This window comes from Populus alba, chromosome 18 (assembly GCF_005239225.2).
Source record: "Populus alba chromosome 18, ASM523922v2, whole genome shotgun sequence".
In the NCBI taxonomy this organism is placed as follows: domain Eukaryota; kingdom Viridiplantae; phylum Streptophyta; class Magnoliopsida; order Malpighiales; family Salicaceae; genus Populus; species Populus alba.
The window spans coordinates 11,744,383-11,765,226 of NC_133301.1; the positions used below are offsets into that span (position 1 = coordinate 11,744,383).

At 32.6% G+C, this 20,844-nt stretch overlaps 2 protein-coding genes across 2 annotated transcripts; one reads left to right on the forward strand and one right to left on the reverse strand.

Annotated features, from left to right (window-relative positions):
• Window positions 1–9,056: 9,056 nt before the first annotated feature.
• Window positions 9,057–10,863, reverse strand: LOC118056461 (zinc finger protein CONSTANS-LIKE 5). Its single transcript, XM_035068669.2, has 2 exons — window positions 9,855–10,863; window positions 9,057–9,731 (listed from the first exon to the last, which is right to left on the reverse strand). Exons 1-2 carry the CDS (start codon window positions 10,596–10,598, stop codon window positions 9,345–9,347), a joined length of 1,131 nt encoding a protein of 376 aa, XP_034924560.1. The 5' UTR covers window positions 10,599–10,863; the 3' UTR covers window positions 9,057–9,344.
• Window positions 10,864–13,940: 3,077 nt separating this feature from the next.
• Window positions 13,941–15,609, forward strand: LOC118056458 (uncharacterized; the record flags this gene model as incomplete). Its single annotated transcript, XM_035068665.2, has 4 exons — window positions 13,941–14,348; window positions 14,432–14,617; window positions 14,712–14,996; window positions 15,114–15,609. Coding segments are annotated over 4 exons (912 nt in total), but the record flags the coding sequence as incomplete, so codon positions are not given.
• Between the last annotated feature and the right edge of the window lie 5,235 nt (window positions 15,610–20,844).

The window sequence follows — 20,844 nt, forward strand, 5'->3', positions numbered from 1 at the left end:
TGCATAGAGTTGTGCTAACAGCTTCATATTGTGTGAGACAATCCTCACCATGGCGTCCATCAATGAGTGAGGTGAACATACATTATTATGTGCTAGGTCATGCACTTAGAGTCCATATGAGATGGCAACCAGCTAACCTGATTGAACCCATCTCCTGTTTTCTTTGCTTTCTTTGTAGGTGCTAGAGCTTCTAACCGGTACCGGCGGCCATGACTCTGAAGTTGCAAGAAGCTGGAGGATGCCCAAGTTTACATCTGATGAGTTGGATGATTTACTCCGTGACTTTTGGATATGATGTTGCTGTTGATATTGCTTCGGAGGATTATTTGTAAGCAGATAATCTTTTTGTTTCCCTTTTTTTTTTTTCTTTTTTTTTTGACGTCTTAGGCTTTTTCCTGGCATGAAAAGAAATATAAGTTCAGACTACAAGTCTATCACAGGCTAAAAAAACAGGGTTTTTCTTCCAGTTCTATGTAACTTATGCGTTTCTATATACTTTGTGATTAATTTCTAGTGCTGTCAAGAGTGGAAATGTTTCTTTACCTTTTTATTTTCCATTTTGTTGTAACACTACCATTAATTCAACTTAGCTAGGGATTACCTTTTTAGTAGTAAGAGTGTTCGATCAAGTGAACTGTATCAGCAGTCACGAAAAAGACATGGAATCTTACAGGAAGGAACAATTAAATAGTAAAAAACACTATAATCAAACCCATTACTGCCTAAAAAATAGATTAATTAACAGTAATTGAGTATTAAATTACTAACCTGATAACTTTGTTAATTAATCCTCTCGAACTTCAATACTAATTCCCCTTGTCAATGCTTCTTAATTGCAAAAGGAAAAGGAGAGAGAGTTCTTCCCGTTAATAAAGAGAGAGAACCTTATTTGTAATTACCTTTATAGTCTTTGTTAAATTGTTAAAAAGAGAAAATGTTGAAGTACATCGTTGCCTAAATAAAAATTGATCTCAATATTAAACTCTCAAAAATTAGGAAGTTCGACAACTCCTTAACCAAAAAAATTCAAAAACTGATTAAATTAAAAAAATAAAAAAAATAACTAAAAAAACAAACCGTAAAAAAAAAAAACAATTAAATCAAGTAGAATTAAAAAAAAAAGGACCAATTCTGTTTAATTTCGTTTTATAAAGCCTAAAAACAAAAAAACTAGAAAAAAACCGAGCCAAAGAAAAAAACCAAGCAAAACCGAGTCAAATCGGTTTGAATTGGTTTTTTGTTATAAAAAACCAAACCGAAATCGGTTGTATGAATCGGTTTCGGTTTTTTTTTTTAAAAAAAATTGAATTTAGTTGTTTTTTTTATATAAAAACTGAACTAAACTGAAAATAATTACCCTACTCCTTATATATACACCATCCACACAATCAGATCAGATCCATATCAAAAGTATTGGATAATATTTTAAACACTTAATTGTAACAAAAATCATTAGCTTTATGTTACCAAGAATAAGTGTTTTTTTTTTAAAAAAAAAATATATTATGTTTTTATGTTTTTGAATATTTTGATATAGTGATATTAAAAATAAATTGTTTTAAAAAAATTTTAATTTATTTTCAGTAAAATAAACTTTTAAAAATAACCAATATTATACTCTCAAACACCCCTTTCATTAAACAAGAAAACATCAGTGACTATTATATTACATGGATTAAATTTATCTGCATTAAAGTTTGAGGAGTTAAAGAAGGAACTATCCACCCAATAAAAAAAATCATCAATCTAATTTCTTCATTTAGTTTTTTCCTGAGTGATCTTCTAATAAATCAATAATTGACTTGATCTTCCTAAAAGCTTCATCAACTCGTAGTATATTTACCGACATTTATCATTAATAACATTTCAACAACACTTTGGTTTTTCTAAAGAAAAAAAAAACACTTTTATTTGCAGAATATTATTTTTCTCTTATAATAAATTTGAGATACACACACACATTAACATTGAAAATCAAACAGCAAGACCGAATAAAAAAAAGGGGTCCCGGATCGATTGCATCCATTACTTTTAGATCCCAGAGTCTCCCAACAATAATAGAGGCTGCCTAATGGGCAACTCAGAAGGGCACAGGTCTAAAGATACACCACATGGGCATATGCAAAACAGCACATGTGATACACAACTTGTTTCGCAACACGGTTGGGCCACGTATTAGTTAAAATTTTAAAATTATTTTTTTTATTTTTTTTATTTTTTTGATGTGTTGAATTCTAAAATAAATTTTAAAAATAAACAACTATTATTTTTAATGCATTTCAAAATAAAAAAACACTTTAAAAAATAAATATTATCATAATGTCCATACCAAATCAAATAAGACACCTTCATGCATCAAAATCCATGGTATTGCTATCAAATCTTTGACTCCCTGTTTTCTTAAATATTTCCAAAATACCAAAAAAAAAAAGAGCAATAAAAAAATAAAAATAAAATGAAAAACATATTGACAAAAGCAAGCTAGGAAGGATTTCACGCATATGAAGAAATTAAACTAAGGTTTTGGATATAATTGGGAGCCCAATTGAACCCCATTAAATCCAAGACTAAGAGACGATACAAATTCAATGCAAAAATTAAATAGTTATTACATGAATTTGCATAAAAATTAAGTCTTGGGACTTTAATTAGACTTTTGATATATCAATTTGATTTAATCATGATTCCAATTAAAGATTTAATTAAGTTTAATAATTAATTTAAGTCAAATTAAAATATTTAATTAATTGCAAAGACTTAATTAAACTTTTAATGAGTCAAATTAATTTTATTAGGAGATTAACTAGCGAAAGATTAAGATTGAAAGTCTAATTTGGGATTAATTGATAAAATTAAAATTTTAAGGGACCAAATTTAATTTCTACAAAGTCAATTAGGTGAAAGCAGGGACAAGATTGCAAGAAAAATAAAGTTTGGGGTCAATCAAGGGCAAAATTAAAGAATTTCAAGACCAAGGGCTGACTTGTAAGAGACATGAGACTTCAGGAGCTGAAATTGAAGAAAATCAAAGCTTGAATGATCAATTGAAGATCAATTTGTATAAATCCAAAACTAAGGACTTCGATGGATGTTTTTGGAACTGTGCAAGGGTAAAATTGAATTGATTTCTAAAGTTCAATTAAGGATCTAATTGAATAAATTGAAAGATTAAGGATTGAAATTGAGAAAGAAGAAACCTAATTCAAACCTTAAGCACCAAAACGACATCTATCTATATATATAATGTCTCATGAGACCGAATGAATAAGCAATTGATTTTCTCTTTCTGCAAATATGAAAACTCCCTTCTCTCTCCTTTACATAAGATTAAAAAAAAAAAACACATTTATTTACACCTTATCACTTGTACTCTCGCCCAGATGATATAACAACCATTTTGTAGCACTAAACATGCTGCTATATGGAGCCAAAAACTCACACTCAAACTAGTTTCAAGCTAGGTGTTCTTGTACTATAACAACATCAAAGAAGGAGATGTAATTGGGGCATATCAATGGCTAAAAAAAAGACATAATAATCTTCCAAGACCACTATAGGAAAAGGGAGATAGAGATGAAGAAAAGAGGATTTTCTTTTCCCATAGAAAAAACTGAAGCAAAAATACACCTTTACTAGTTCTCTCTTAGCTTTCTCAAACACCATCTAAAATAAAAGCACCCTTATTTTTTAGTTTTTTTAACCTAGAAAACAAACCATTCTCCTTCCTACAATCCTCATTGTTTTTCTTCTCTCTCTTTTTTCTTTCCATGGTAACATTAAGCAACCCTTCCATCTTCAATCAACAACTTCTTCTCACAGCAGACCCATAGCTAGTACCAACAACATTGCATCCGCGAGAACCTGCAACAAGTTCTAGTAGCTCCTTACAACGTGATCAGTTTTAGTAGTTTTGGTTCAACCGTGAACAAACAGCAAGTGTCTCTCCCAATCCAACAACGACAATAACTCTACCATCCACTAGAATCTTCATCATGAGCCATCATCTTCACGACAAACTAGTAAAGGCAACAAGTAACCCCAGGCCAAGTAATCCTCCTCCCCGTTCTTTTGTTATTGTATGATTTAGCTTGCAAAATGTGAAATAATTCACATTCTGCAGAGGCTAATGACTTGGTCATTGGGTTAGACCAATGACCAAGTTTTTATGAGCTGGACTTAAACTTGACTTATATGATTGGGCTAAGTCCAGCCTAATTGTAAAACAAGAAAAATAAGGTTGTTAGGTCATTTGTTGACCTAACAAAACAAGTGGCCTAGGCCTGATCCCAACCTATACACGTTGCTAGACCAAGCCCAAACCCATCTTTAACGGCGTGTCTGGTACCCCACTTTTTTCTTAAGATATAAGGTCTTGTTTGGTTATTTAGGATGTGTTTGCCAAACACACGCTTGAGACATTTTTAATGCCTCAAACCTTAAGTTAAGGGTATGTTTGTCAAATACACCTTAAGCCTTTGTCTCTTAGGGTGTGTTTGTTTTAGCTTTTGTGGTTGAGGTTGTGGTTGGGTACAACCCAATTATGCACAAAAATCAACCACAAAAGCTATTTTTTCTCGTTTTTTATAGCTTTTTTAGTGGGTCCCACACTCAAACTCAACCTCAACCTCAACCTCTAAAACAAACACACACTTAGTTTCTAATATGCCTTTATTTTTTTGATGTATAGTTAAATGAATCTTTAAAATTATTTTTTTTTCAATTTTATCCTTTAATATTTTTATTATCTAAGAATTTTTTTTTCACGTTTATTTTCTCACTGTTATTTTTATGGGTTTATCTCAATCCTTTATTCATGGTCAAGAGGTTAGCGGATTAACACGAGCTAACTCGGATCTTTATTTTTTTCATTTTATTGAAAATCTTGCTTCGTTGTTTTTTGTGGGTTTACCTTCTACGCAATTAGTCTCGGCCTTATGACTATGATCACGAGTTTCAAAGATTAACACGAGTTGAGTTTAATCTTTCTTAGGTATTTTTTTAAAATTAATTTTTTTCTCAATTCTATTTTTCAACATTTAATTTCTTGAGGGATTGGTTTTCATGCTCTTTTTTTTTTTTCAATTTTCTTTCTATGAGGTTATCCCAATTATATGCTTATGGTTGTGGGGTTCGCTGGTTAACACGAGTTGACCCAATTTTTTTTTTATTTATTTTTTTTAATTTTATCATTTAGCACTGAGTTGTTTTATAGTTGAGCTTTATATTTTGATTTAATTTGTTTTTTTTTATGATTTTTTTTCACTTTCCAAAACACATTGATAAAATTTGTATATTTATTTATTTTTACTTAAAAAAAATAACCAACCCATAGCAAATCAAGTGCAAAACTAGTATGAAAAATTATATGTTTTTCCATGGAGAAAAGTACAAAATGTCGATAAAATTTAATTGGTTACACGTAAATGTATTTGACGTGGATCCATTTCTTGAATTTGAAAAAGACTGACATACCCTAGACATAAAGAAATAGAAGTCCATTTTTCTTTTCTATTTTTTTTTAAATGATTTGGCCTATATGCATCATCTTCTTCGTAAATGAAAAGTTATTTGCACATGTCTTTTAAGAATTTTAACTTATGTTTGTGATAATTCAAAAAAAATAAAAACTTTCACAGTTTTTAATTAAGAAGTTGGTGGCAATCTTGACAATGGATAGAACATGTTTGTCTCTTGATCTCCAAAAATTGACTTTTGTGTGTGAAACTGCGCTCACATCTTTTTGATAAAAAGGACGTCGGGATGATGGTTTTGAGAGCGTGGACAGTGAGAAATTAGAGCTTGTTTGGCTACGAGTTAGAGGTTGCGTTTTTTTATAAACATACTGTCTCAGTGTTTGGTTAAATAAAAAAAAATTGTTTATTGTGCATGAGTCCCTTAATTTATTGTGTTCTAGCCACAGGAAAATAAAAAACAGAAAATTGCTGCTTTTTGCATGGCAGTTTTACTGTTCTCCACTGTTCACTAAACAGGTTTTTTTTAACAGTGGAGGCATGCACTGTTCAATGAACAGTGGAGCATGCCTCCACTGTTAGTGTTTTTCTTTTTTTTTTTTTACCAATGTAGTTAATTGATTTCACTTGCACTATTCACGTGAACAACAATTTTTTTTTTGTTTTTTTTTTTTTTTTAAATTAGTTTAAGGTGAATTAAATTTACTCGTAGTGTAATCTTAATTTTATTTTTGATAATATTTTATCTAATTTTGTAGTTCTTGTCGAAATGAATTTTGTACATAATGGAATTGTAGATAGTTTTTTGTTAAAGTAATTTTTTTTAACTGTGATTTATTTCATGATGTAATAGCAATAGTTAAATCCATAAAATTTAAATTAAAAACCATCAAATATTAATATATATTTTTTAAAAGTATTTTATAACCTCAATTTCAAAAGTATTCTTAACCAAACACATTAAAACTACTTTTTCTTCAACCTCAATTTCAACGATAGTTTTAACCAAACATCTATTTTTTCAAACCAACCTCAACTAAAAATATTTTTTATAAAACAATTTTTTTTCAAATCACAACCACAACAGCTACCGCAATACCAAACACACTCAAAGTCTATTGTCGACCGTTCAAACAAGAAAAAAAATGGCCATTTGAAATTACGTTACAAAACAATAATTTTTAAAATTTTATTTGAAATTAATTTTTTTATATATATTTATATTATTATGATGTATTGTATAAAAAATAATTTTTTTAAAAATAAAAAAAATATTATTTAAAAATATTTCTAAATAAAAAAATAACATTACTAAACTCCTAACCACCTCATTTAAATACTCATTTTTATTTCATATTGAGCATAAATATACGGTGAAGCGTCGTGTGGGATGGCTTTTCTAATGTATCTTGCCTCTCTATTGGCTGAATGTGCTCGGAATTGTGTCAATAATAATAATTTAAAATATTTAATTTATTTAGAAATATATTAAAATAAAAAGAATATCTTTTAAAAAATATTTTTAACATAAATACATCAAAATAACTGAAATATGCTGAAAAAGTCATTAGTACAAACATTTTTACGGTAAAAGCCTGTTTGTTTCTGTATTTCAAAAACGCTTTTGAAAAAATTTGAAATTTTTTTATTTTCTTATTAACTTCAAATTAATATACTTTTAGTATTTTCAAATTATTTTGATATGCTGATGTCAAAAATAATTTTTAACAAATTAAAAAAATATCATTAATATATATTTTAATATAAAAAAATTATTTAAAAAATAATTATAATTAATACTGCCAGACAAGCTCTAGGAAAGGCGAATTTCTCTTTAGATGGAGAAGGCAGTTGTGAAACATCTGGTCAAAGATAGGTGTTGAATGCCTGATTTGCCCTTTCCTGTCACAGCCTGTCTGGCTGCTATGCCTCCTGAAACGCGAAAACTCCCATATTTCAGTCCGGGAAAGTCCTTTTCTTTTCTCGGTCTGTCAAATTCATACAGAACTACTAATTAGTAATAATATGTTTTATTTCCGAAGAACTAGCACCTTTCACAAAAAAAAAAAAAAAAAAGTTTTAGAAACTAGTATACTTTCAAAAAGTTTTGGATGGGTTAACCAACAGATTGCGCTAAGAATTTTATTGAATTTTAAAAAGTTCGTCACTAATCATTTTCATTAATAATTTTATATATAATTATCATAATTTTCAATTAACTTCACAAGTTAAGGAATCCTATTAAAATTTAAATGAAATATTATTGAGAATACAATGATGGTGGTTATTTAAAAAACTTTTATATTAAAAAAAATTGTTAGCTTTCGTTTCAACTTACAAATAACACAATCTACTGGATTGGGCAACCCATTAAAATGTATTAATTTTTCAAAAAAAAAATGGATTATGTTATTTTTCCAAAACGGTTTCTGGAGAGGTGTTGTTTTAATAATGCATATTTCGACGATTTGTGGAGATATACTAAAAAAAATTAATTTTTTTATTAGGCTATATTTTTATTTGGTCCCTCAATTTTTATATTTTTATTATGATAATTCCAGTCATTATTTTTGTGAAAAAGTAATCAAATTTAATATTTATTTTTTAATGCAATTGCTAGAACAATAGTTAATTTTTGTCCAACTTAAAAAAAACTAAGTTTAATTCATGAAGTAATCTTAATAATAGAACTAAAATTAAGATTATATGTAAATTGAGGGACCAAATAAGAGTTTGAGTAGAGATGGAAAGTAAAAGAAATAAGACAACACAATATAGCCCAATAGGAAAGAGAGAAAAAAAAGAAAGAATAAGAGATTAAAGCCACAGAGAAATTATTATTATTATTATTATTACTAATTATCTATAATATTATTGTAAAGATATTGATGAGATAAAATTAAAAAAACATAAAAAAAAATTACTTTTAAAGCTTACGGTGAGCCATGCATCATCTACAAATTGTGCGCGTGTGATGCACACCAACAATCAAATTTTAACACTTTCATAACGCATATACCACGCATGCTAGATCAAATAAATATAATTTATTGTCAAGTATATCTCACATGACAACAACAACAAAAATTCATACTTTCGACGATAATTTTACTGCTAAAAATTTGTTTAGCATGTTAAAGCGCAATTTGAGAAATGTTTTTCTGCGTATGCTAGTTCAGGAAATATTTTTATAGATATATTAAAGGATTACTCAACTTAAAAGCTTAAGCTTTTAGATGAGATTCTAAAATATGATTTATATTATTTTCTACTTATTAGATTTTAAATTTATTATTTAGATATTATTGATTTAAATCATATAAACCTTGAAATTATAAAAATATATATAATTATTAATTTTAAAATCTATAAAATTAATTAACGTATTCGAGCTAGAATACCAATATTAATAAATATAAAAATATAAAAGTTTACTGTTTGCTCTGACAAAAAAATAATGCAATAGATTGAAAAGGGAAATTAATATTGGGAGCAATTGGAGATAGAGATTCGTGATCTTTTTCGAGAAAGGAAGAAGTCCCAGCAAAGTTAAAAAAAAGAGTTCAATAGATTAGCAAGAAGACCAAAACCAAAAACCCTTAAAACAGAAAATGGATAAATGGGGCTTTTGACCTGAAAAGCAAAATTTCAAGAGCAAAAGCCTTGGCTGCAACGTGATTAATATTGTTGCCTATAAAACGAAGGGCTACACTTCAACTGATCCTTTCAAGGATTCGTCTAAGATTTACAGATTACTGTAATCAGCATTAAAAGAGGGTAAGACCACCTTACCGTTATTGATTATAGCTGACAAATTACATAATCTTCTAGATAGTAATTAACTGGCTAGTTAACCTCTCCCTAAATCCACGATCAAAAAGAGGGAACGACACCGTATTGGGTATCGGCCATGAAAGGGACAGAGCTCGGAGAGTTATATAGGTTGTCCATATCGGATTCCATTTCGGTTCGTTTTGCGAATCGGCCTTTGATTCTCGGCCTGCTTTCAGCGTAAGCTTTTCGGGAAGCATACCGTATGGTCTTTTCGAACTTTCGGTTCTTTCTTTTCTCTCTGTACCGCAAAACTCTAGCTTCACGGCCAATCCCAGCTAACTGAGTTGCTGCTTGATTCGCAGTACAGCCTGAGAGGGGCATGCTTGGATCGGTAGTAGTATTCATGCTTCGGCTGAAAGGATGGGATATGTCGGACATAGAATTCCCATCAGGAACAACACCAACGTCTAGGGAAGACGAAGAAACCTGAAAAAAAAATCAAAGAAACTTTGTCAGCATCTCTACAAATTATGAAACCTTAATTACAAAGGCGCTTATATATATATATATAATTCTTTTGAGCTTAATTAAGCAGGTTTTGGTACTTACGCTGTGGCTAAGAGACTGAGATGAGTAGCTGAAAGAAGTGAGTTTAGATCTACAGAAATCAATGTCAAAGCAACTTTCATGATTGATCGCCGGAAGCGGAGCTGGTTTGGTTTGCACAGGCACAACGCTATCAGCACCACCATGAATCTGCTCATAGCTCGCATTGATGGAATTCTGATACTCGAATTCAAGAAACGGATCAATTTCAGAGAAAAACATGTCTCCAGTCTTCACAACAGGATTCTCGATTCGGAGCTTTGAATTATGGTCATGTGTTGTGTGATTACTCTGTAACAGCCACGAAACACCATCATCGTTCTGATCAGATCCAGACACACCATTTTCTCCGGGTGTTAGAATATTAAACGCCGTGGAAGTCTTAACAATTGATTCAGCAGAGTTATAAAAGGGGTCGATTGGGACTCGTTCATGACGGCGAGCAAGAGGGTTAGCAGAGTGGATGTCAGCGTCACAGGTGACACAAAGAATAGCTTCATCAGCTTTGCAAGTAACCGCAGCTGGTGCTTGCTCGCAGACCTCACACATCCACACACGCTCATGCCGGGACATGGTTTTGCTATTCACCTGGCTATGGTGAATCTTGTTATCACAATTCAGACACAAAAAAGCAGAGTCGGCCCTGCAAAACGCCGCTGCAGCCGCGGTTTTGCACGAGTCACAACGTTTAGCCGCAACACTCCATCCTCCGGTTAAGTTCTTTAAGCTCTCGACTTCAATTCCCATGTTTTTTCTCTCCCAGTTTCTGATCAAATAAATAGGAAAACCGAAAACTTGTTTTTTTTTTTAGGGGGGGTGTTTCTTGATTCTCCAAAATCCCGCAAGAGAGAGTTATCGAATTGGTGGTTTGGGATTTGTGGGGGCTTTAAGAGTAAAAGAGGCGGGTGTGTTGATTGTTATTATCTTTCTTAAGTCTAGTCAGAGGAAAGGAAAGCTGGGTGCTGATAAGGAAGAAGAGAGCACGTGGAGAGTTCATAGCCAAGTAAAAAGGTTTCTCATTTTTTTTATTTGTTAAGACAAAAAACATGTTTCGGGTTTGGGTTTTTTCGAGGATTTTAATAGTCTTTGTGAGAAGTTGTTGTCAAGTGTCTGTGCCGACGTAGGACCCGTTTGAGCTGGGGGGACTCGAGGGAGATGATGACGGTGGTTGCAAAACTTATTGTTTGCTTTTGCGGGGCAACAATACTTTTTAAAAAGTTAATTTTTTAATTTTAAATTATTTTAAAAAAATTAAATTTTCAATACATTAATATAAAAAGTAAGTTTTAATATAGTTTTAATAACAACCGTTGCAACGAGAAATAAAAAGGGGTATCAAATTAATAACAACCGTTGCAACCCTATGTAAAAATCGCGAGTAGGATGGTAAAAGTAGAAATCTAACCACTGGGTTTGGGCCATGGCCCATACAGAGTGAAATGAAGCCTGCACTCACTCTTTCACCCGTTGACTTTTTCTTCCCCACTTACCCTCTCTCTGTCCTCCTCCCTCCCTCCTTTTTCTCTCACACATCTTAAATCTCTCTTAGTCTAACTATACTTTTGTTCAGTCCACCTGGACCCGCACACCCCCTTTCTTCTTCTTTTTTCCCCTCTCATTTTGACCTAAAAAACTCTTGGCTTCTACATGTATCTTTTTGAGTTCCCAGAAGTCAGAACATGTGCCGCGTTTTTCATGCAAACAATATTTTTAATGATTAAATAACATATTTTATATTGTATTCTCTTCAATTATATATATATACTAGCCTTGGTACCCGCGCTATGCCGCGGGTCATTTTTTTTGTATAAAAATAATAATAAAAAAAAACAAAAATTTAAAAATCTTGGGTTTTTTTTGCAAGGTCATACCCAAGAATCTTGGATTTGGCTGCAACGCCTGACCTAAAAAGTAATATTTATAATATTAATAATAAAATTAAACTTGCATGACTCAAATTTAAGTGAGCCTAATTGCAACACCGGACTCAAGAATTTTGGATGTGGGTCTGGCTATAAGGTCGTGTTATAAAAGTGTGATAATTAAATAAACTAATTAAAAAAAAAACAAAGAAAAAAAAATCAACAGAAAGAAAAAAACTAATGAAGAAAAAGAAAAAAAAATGAATTAATTGGGTTAACCTTTAAACCAGGTTATCCCGTAAAACCTGAGATTCGCGTAATGAAAGTTTGATAACTAAATAGAAAAAAAATGACGGGTTTACCCAGAATTAATTGGGTTAACCCATCAAACCAAGTTAACATGTCAAGCTCAGGATACGTATCATGAAAGTATGAAAGTCTGATAATTAAATAGAAAGAAAATTAACTTTAACAAACTAAACTAAATGAAAAAAATAACTCGTCAAATCAGGTCAACCCATCAAACTCGAGATCCGTATCATGAAAATCTGATAACTAAATAAAAAAATTTAACATTAACAAACTAAATCAAACAAAAAAATTCATTAAAAAAAATTAAATTCTATTTAGTTATCAAACTTTCATGACGCAAATCCCAGGTTTTACGGGATAACCTGGTTTAAAGGGTTAACCCAATTAATTTAATTTCTTTTTCTTTTTCTTTATTAGTTTTTCTCTTTTTAGTTGATTTTTTTTCTTTGTTTTTTTTTAATTAATGGTTTGGCTGCAACGCCTTACCTAAGAGTAATATTTATAATATTAATAATAAAATTAAACTTGCATGACCCAAGTTTAAGTAGGGGTGGCTGCAATACCAGATCCAATAGTCTTGGATGTAGGTCTGGTTGCAAGGTCGTGTCATATAAGTGTGATAATTAAATAGATTGATTAAAAAGAAAAAAAAAACTAACAGAAAAAAAAAACTAATGAAGAAAACGAAAAAAAATGAATTAACTGGATTAACCCGTCAAATCTAGAATTCGCATCATGAAAGTTTTGATAACTAAATAAATGAAAAAATTAACGGGTTTACCTAAAGTTAACTGGGTCAACACATCAAACCAAGTTAACCCGTCAAGCAAGGATACATGTTATGAAAGTTTGATAATTAAATAGAAAAAATTTAATACCAACAAACTAAATCAAACAAAAAAAATTCATTAAAAAAACAAAAAAAATTAAAAACAAAAAAATAAGACAGTTAAATAATATAATATAATATAATAATAATATATTAATAATGAGTAAAGTGAGGCGTGAAAAAAAAAACACTTTCATTCACTGATGCTTAGGAATAATATAATATATAATATATAATAATAATGAGTATAGTGAGGCGTGAAAAAAAAAAAACACTTTCATTCACTGATGCATAGGAGGCGTGGGGAAAGTCTGAATCTGGAATTCGTGTCATGAAAATTTGATAACTAAATAGAAAAAAAAATCGACAGGTTAAAAAAAAAATTAAGAAACTACACTAAACAAAAAAAAATTGATTAAAAAGGAAGAAAAAAAAAATTCTGAATCAACTGAGTTAATCCATCAAATCAGGTTAACCCGTCAAACCTAGAATTCGCGTCATGAAAGTCTGATAACTAAATAAAAAAAAATCAACAGGTTAAAAAAAATAAATTAAGAAACTAAACTAAACAAAAAAAATTGAGTAAAAAGGAAAAAAACAAAAAAATTTATGGGTTAACCCGTCAAACCTGAGATTCTTGTCATAAAAGTTTGATAATTAAATAAATTTTTTTTTTCACATCAACAAACTAAATTAAACAAAGAAAATTCATTAAAAGAAAAAAAAAACACAAAGAAAAAATAAAAAAAAAACCCATAAAGGCATAAAAAACACACAAAAAAAAACAGGAAAAAAATTAAAAAAAAAAAAGGTTAAGAGTTTAACTGTGCACTGTGTGCACAGTGAAACACTGTTTCACCGATATATTACAGAACCAATCTTCACTTTTCAACCTCTGTACCGATATAGTACAGAACCAATCTTCACTTTTCAATTTCTGTAATAGTTATAATATAATAATAACTATGTGGAAAACACTAAAAGGTTATGAGGGGAACGGATAAAACAAAAACAAAAGGTTGCGTGGGAAAGCTACAGTGCTGGAAGGCAAAAACCTTAGAAATCTAATGGTATAAAAATAGATGAAAACTGCTTCAAAGCCCATCACGTGACTCTCACGATGGAGAGAAAACGACGACATCTTTTCATTCCACCCCTGTACTCAGCCCCATGGGATCCCCACCTCATTCTCACTCCTCTGTTGGCCGCCACTCGCGTGAATCCTCTTCAAGCCGGTTTTCTGGGTCGTTGAAACCTGGATCGCACAAGATCTCACCAAATGATGCGTCTACAGGGGGTCTAAAGGGACAAAAGCAGTGGAAGGAGTGTGATGCTATCGAAGAAGGACTTCTTGATGATGAAGAGCGTCGAAAGGGTCTCCCTCGTAAATGCTATTTCCTAGCTTTTGTTCTTGGATTCTTAATCCTGTTCTCATTTTTTTCTTTGATTCTCTGGGGGGCAAGCAAGCATCAGCAACCCGAGACCACAATGAAGGTATATTATATTTTAATTTCTTCTCACGAAAATTATTACAATTGAGGAAATTGGTTGGCTTTAATTGGTTTATTCTCTTGCAGAGTGTTACATTTGAGCAATTTAGAATCCAAACTGGTTCTGATTCAACAGGAGTGGCAACTGATATGATCTCTGTGAACTCCACTGTGAGAATGACCTATCGCACCAAAGAAACATTTTTCGGAGTCCATGTGACCTCAACACCTATGGATCTATCATACTCTGAAATCACTTTAGTACCAGGAAGCGTAAGCCAACTGAAATCTTGCTTTTCCTATATTAGTTCAAAAGAAATGAAGGCATTTCTGAAAGTTCTCTAATTTGGTGATTTGGGTATTGCAGATCAAGAAGTTCTACCAGTCAAGGAAGAGCCAGAGGTCGGTAGCAATATCTCTTATCAGCGATAAAATTAACAATTATCAGAAAAGAATAATTAACGAAATGGCTATTTCCTTTGGCAAAGCAGATTGTAAGCAACAGGTAATTAATTACTCATGTATTCTGCAGTTGGTGAGAACACATCCGCAAAGAACCAACTCCCTCACCAGGTTTTCAGCGTCTCAATTGACACCAATCGACGAAGTGGTTCCGAGTGGTTTGATGATGATGGCCGCCCCAAACGAACTGGTAACTTTACTCTTCTTTATTTAATATTCTGGACAACTCTGAAAGAAAAAGAAAAAATATTAGCCATATGGTCGTGTTTTTTATCATGAGTCTTTCTTTTGTTGTTTCTCTAAACAGGAACTGTGTGGACTGCAAGTGCTCACATCATAACAGCTGTTATAGGGTCCGGAGTTCTCTCCTTGGCTTGGGCTATTGGTCAGCTTGGATGGATTACTGGACAGCTGTGATGCTTTTGTTCTCGCTCGTCACTTGCTATACTTCGACTCTGCTATAGAGGTCGGAGCTGAGAGATGCATGATTCGCCTGGATAAGCAAGAAGAGAAGAAGCTACCTGGCCTGGGGGAGGTGCTTGCTGCTGTTGCTGGTTTATCGTGAGGATGGTGGTGCACGGTGGAGCTGCTGGTGATACACTGCAGCCACTGGAGAAGGCAGAAAAACATCGGTGGATGTTGATTGCTAATGTGGTTTTTGGCTGGGGAAGAGGAGAGGTGACAATAAAAACCGAACAACATGTATGTATAATGATGCCAACGCCACCAAAAAGATTGGCCAGCTTTACTTTATGTAAATAAAATCTGAAAGCATTTAATGCAGCATTAAAAAGACACTGTAATTAGTCGTTTCTTTCAGTCTGATTTTTCAAAGCATTTAAGACATTGTAATCATAATGTCGTTTTTTTCAAACTTGTTCAGTGGTAATATATTTTATGGGAAAGTGAGCAAGATATTTAACTGTAGAGACAATATATGTTTTGGCGGAGAAAACCGTGGGGAAAGTTACAGTACTTTCCCCACGCGTTTTAGAGTTCTTTAATATATGCAAATCTGGTATCACTTTTTTTTTTAGTTAATGGTCAACAACGTAAACAAACATCATTTTCAATGCAAATTAGATACCTTATTTCTATACTAATGATTATTTCTATGCAATTTATCACTACTAATCATTCATTTACCTCCACTCTCAGTTAAGTGAAAGACACTATAATTAAAGGTGGACACCAAAGTTTTCACCAATTAATTATTCGTGTAACTCTACATCTCATTATATGAGACGATGAGATTAACGTCTATTAATACTTTGGATCATTAGGTAAATAAGACAAGTTCTCATAAGTCATAATTTTCTCATATTCAATAATTCACTCTCATTTTTTATATTTTTCTTTTATATTTACTAATTTAGATATCGGAAAGTTTTTCGTTTCATGATATACTTATTATTTTAGAAATACTTGAGCTCAAATACAAAACTCAGAATCAAACCCACATCTTGGCCCTTTATCATAGCTCGTGGAAAACCCATTGTGTGTAAAGTTTTTTCACGAGTTCATTAATAGAAAATAATGAAATTATAGAAACAAAAATGAAAGTTTTATTCTTAGTTTTAGGTATTTGGTTAAAAAATTAAAATATAAATAAAGGTAAAAATGAAAAAATAAAAATAAAAATTAAACATATTTTCACTCTCATGAAAACATGGAAATAAAACAAGAAATCACAATGAAATATTTTTTATTAAGAAAGATATATTATTTTTGCTCATTGTATATCAATTACTAAAAAGCATTATAATCACTGCTGATGGTGATTATGATATTTGTTTTCCAAAAAATATATTGTTTTGTTGTTATTACTATTTAACAATTATTCTCTATCACTATCTTTATCCTTTGTTTTTCACCACCATCATCGTCAATCTTCTTCCACTCGCACCTCTTAAAGGGACAACATTAATATTTTTAAAATATGTTAATTTTTTATTATTCTATTATCACCACCAACATTTATTCCTCTTCCTCTTCCTTCTACACAATTAGTATAATCACCTCTATTATTGTTACTACTAACATTATTGATAAAATCATTATTAGTCTTTATTTCTTTTCATTTTTAAAATGTGGTATTAAAAATAAATAAAAAAATTATTCAATTTTTTTATTATTCTAAACATAATATTAAAATTAAAATATTATATACATAAAACAAACTATAAAAGTGGGTTATCACATGATGTATTAATAATTGGTATTTCAAAACTCAATTTATATATATATGTACTTTTCCCCTTTTCAATTAAGACAACTTAATTTTTTTTTATTAAGGATGTATTTGGTAATGTGGTATATGATACTTTTTAAATATATTAAAATAAATTTTTTAAAATTTATTTCGTTTTTATTTTTAACATTAACTTATCAAAATTATTGAAAATATTTAAAAAAATATTAATTTAATGTTTTTTTAAGTAAAAAATAATTTGAAAAGGTAGAAACTACCGTAGTGAAAAAACGGGCACTTAATAACAATATCCGCACATGATAGTGTGCTAACCTGCATGTATTGAGTTGGAGAAGTTCTTGCTTTCAAGAACAACCAGAAAAAATTGTTAACGTGACTTTACAATTTGTCTGGTCATGTACCTGGATGAATGTTTAAAAAATAATTCTTTTTGCATGATTAAAAAAGGAGATGTAATAGAAAAATTAGAAGTGTTTTTGGAATTTAGAACGCCAACAAAAATAAAATTTAAAACAATGTAATTTAAAAAATATTTAGAAAAATAATATAGTTTAATAGGTCACATGCCTTTTTTATTATTCACAAATAGCAAATCCAAACAAATTATAACCTAGGAACTAGTTTCTTTTCTATTTTTCCCTCTCCTTTCATTCTCTTCCTCCAACCACAACTGCAACCCCTCATTGCCCAACCTTCTCCATTTTCCTACCGCAAACACACTCTCTCTTGTAGTTTTTAGACTCGACCCGATCCAAGATTTAAGTTTTGGGTTTTAATCGGGTTACTGGATTGTCTAAGTCAATTTTTTTTTTGAAAAAAAAATCAATACAACATCGTTTTAGTAGGAAAAAAAAACAAAAGTCAACAGGTTGCAACCGGATCTTACTAGGTCAGCTGGGTTGCCGGTGTTAGGTGTGTTGCCATTTAATGTGCCTAACATTGACTTTAACCATCCACCTTTGTTGAAGAAGATGGCAGCCACCATTGACTTCTATGTGCAGCTGCTGGAAAGAAGAAGAGAAGCCACCATTTGCCTATAAATAGGCACCATACAAAGAGAGCTATGAGAGAGTTGAGAGAAAGAAAGATGTGAGAAATGTAGGAGAGAATGGGCTGCCAAGATAGCCAGCAGTAGCTGCCATTGCAGCACTAAGAAGAGAGAAATAGAGTGAGGTTGAGAGTTGCTAAAGAGGGAATAATTCCTCCTCCTCTATTGTTGTAAATCTTGTTATCTCCCTATATAATCAAATGGCTTCTCCCGTGGATGTAGGCGGTTTGCCGAACCACGTTAAATATTGTGTCAGTGTGCTTGCCCTCCGAGAGCAAATATAAGTACATCATCGGTCGGAATTCCCTTTAATTGGTATCAGAGCATATGGTTTGAAGTGGTGTTTGATTTTTCTCAAAAATGAAAGTTGTCAAAATTGTGTTTTAACCATACCATTGTGTAGAGGAGGCCGAGACGAAGCCACTGGTGAAAACGGCGTCAAAATCGGACGTCGGACATGGCCGCACTCTCCATCACTCTCCGGTGAGGTGGCGGGCCACGCGCGCAAACGCGCCCCACGCATCTTCTTCGCCCGGATGGACTGACCCGACCCGAATACCAATTGACCCGACCCATGTGACTGACCCGGATAAAGATGACGTCAGCATGACGCAATGGTGACGTCAGCATGTATAGTAGACATGCCCACAATGACATCAGCATGATGTAATAGTGATGTCAGCATGCAAAGTTGGCATGCCAAGTCAGCACATCAGGACCCACATGCCATGTCATCAGCCACGATGTGAGCCCAGATTCAAACCGCCGCATGACGACGAGCGGAGACACCTCAGGAGAAGGTGTGAGGGCCGCAATATGAGCCCCAATTCAGAATACCCTAGAGCCGATGTGATGGCTAGATATGAGTGGACAAGTGTATAGCCAATGAAGTGGCTATGATGAGTATGAAGACAAATGCAGGATTGACTTTCATGGATATTGCCCCCATGCTAAAGATCAATGAGCTAGAAGACATTTGCCTTGAACAATAAGTGGGTGACTTGTGAAGCATTAAGACGTGACTGCTATGAATGAGCAGAGGGCATGCGCAGGTTCCGGGAACAAGTTGACTCTTGTCAAGGTGGTGAGCTCGGTGAAAGCATTGTAATACTCAGAGTATGAAGATAGATATAGATCAACCTTTAATGGGCTGCCCCATAAGTAAAGGTGGATAGCCACCTGAACTCTTGAGACTAAGAGTGAGAGACTCATGGAGAAGTAAGGCGTGGTTCCTAAGGTGGAACAGAGGGCAGACGCAACTCCTGGATGAGTAGACTCTTGGAAGAGTGGTGAGCTCGTGATCACATTAAAATACTCAATGACTGTCGCACTTGGGAATATCAGTTTAAGGGGGTGTTGTAAGCCTTGATGTAAGGCTTGATAAATCATTCCGAGCCAAGCATGGTTGATATGCTTGAAGGGGAATGTTGTTCCAGAGACAAACGTTAAACACTCTTCAGATGAGATGTGACAAACCATCTGGTTGAAGTGATCCTTTGAAGTGAGCAAAGGGGTGCTTGGTTGACTCTGGTGATTGAAAGGTTTGGCAAGTACCTGTAAACTTGGCCGTAGATGCTCTCGGAATGGTAAGCTTGGAAGAGTTGCAGGATGCAAGATTGTGCTGAAGAAGCAAGAGGACAATTGCCCATATACATGTCAAAGGGGGTGATTGTTAGGAGTGTTGCCATTTAATGTGCCTAACATTGACTTTAACCATCCACCTTTGTTGAAGAAGATGGCAGCCACCTTTGTTGAAGAAGATGGCAGCCACCATTGACTTCCATGTGCAGCTGCTGGAAAGAAGAAGAGAAGCCACCATTTGCCTATAAATAGGCACCATACAAAGAGAGCTATGAGAGAGTTGAGAGAAAGAAAGATGTGAGAAATGTAGGAGAGAGTGGGCTGCCAAGACAGCCAGCAATAGCTGCCATTGCAGCACTAAGAAGAGAGAAATAAAGTGAGGTTGAGAGTTGCTAAAGAGGGAATAATTCCTCCTCCTCTATTGTTGTAAATCTTGTTATCTCCCTATATAATCAAATGGCTTCTCCCGTGGATGTAGGCGGTTTGCCAAACCACGTTAAATATTGTGTCAGTGTGCTTGCCATCCGAGAGCAAATATCAGTACATCACCGGTCGGAATTCCCTTCAGCCGGGTCATACCAGGTTTTTCCTTTCCTTATTTTTTCTTCAACTCAGCCACGTTCTAGCCCCAGATCGATTGGGTTCTAGGTGGATCTACTAGGTCGAGCTGGGTTTCAAAACTATACTCTTTACCACGAAATACACTCTCTCTCCACTATGACAATGTAAGCTCCCCCTCTCTCCACCTGTGGCTTTGTTTTTCTATTTTAGTTGATGCACCACTTATTACTATCACCACCAACATTAAACACTTAGAAATATTTTTCACACTTTTCCTATATTAATTTCATATAATTTGTTCTAAATGTTAAATTTGATTATTTTATGATTTCCAATTAGGGTTTATTAGTGCTGTGGTTTCTAGTTATTCTAATTGAATTACTTGTTGATGGACAATATTTAGAACAACATGTGGTAAGTGTATTTGGTCTTACAATGGGGTTATTTCAAATTAAAACATCCCTAATAGCTAGTGCTATAAAAGAATTTCAGGAAATGATTTACATTGATGAAGCAAGTTGCATCTATGGTAACTACATCATTGACCATATTCACAACTTATTTTTTAATCATTGAATTTTTTTTTATTTGATTTTCTATTATCTTGATCTTTTTTTTTTACTTATCATTTCACTC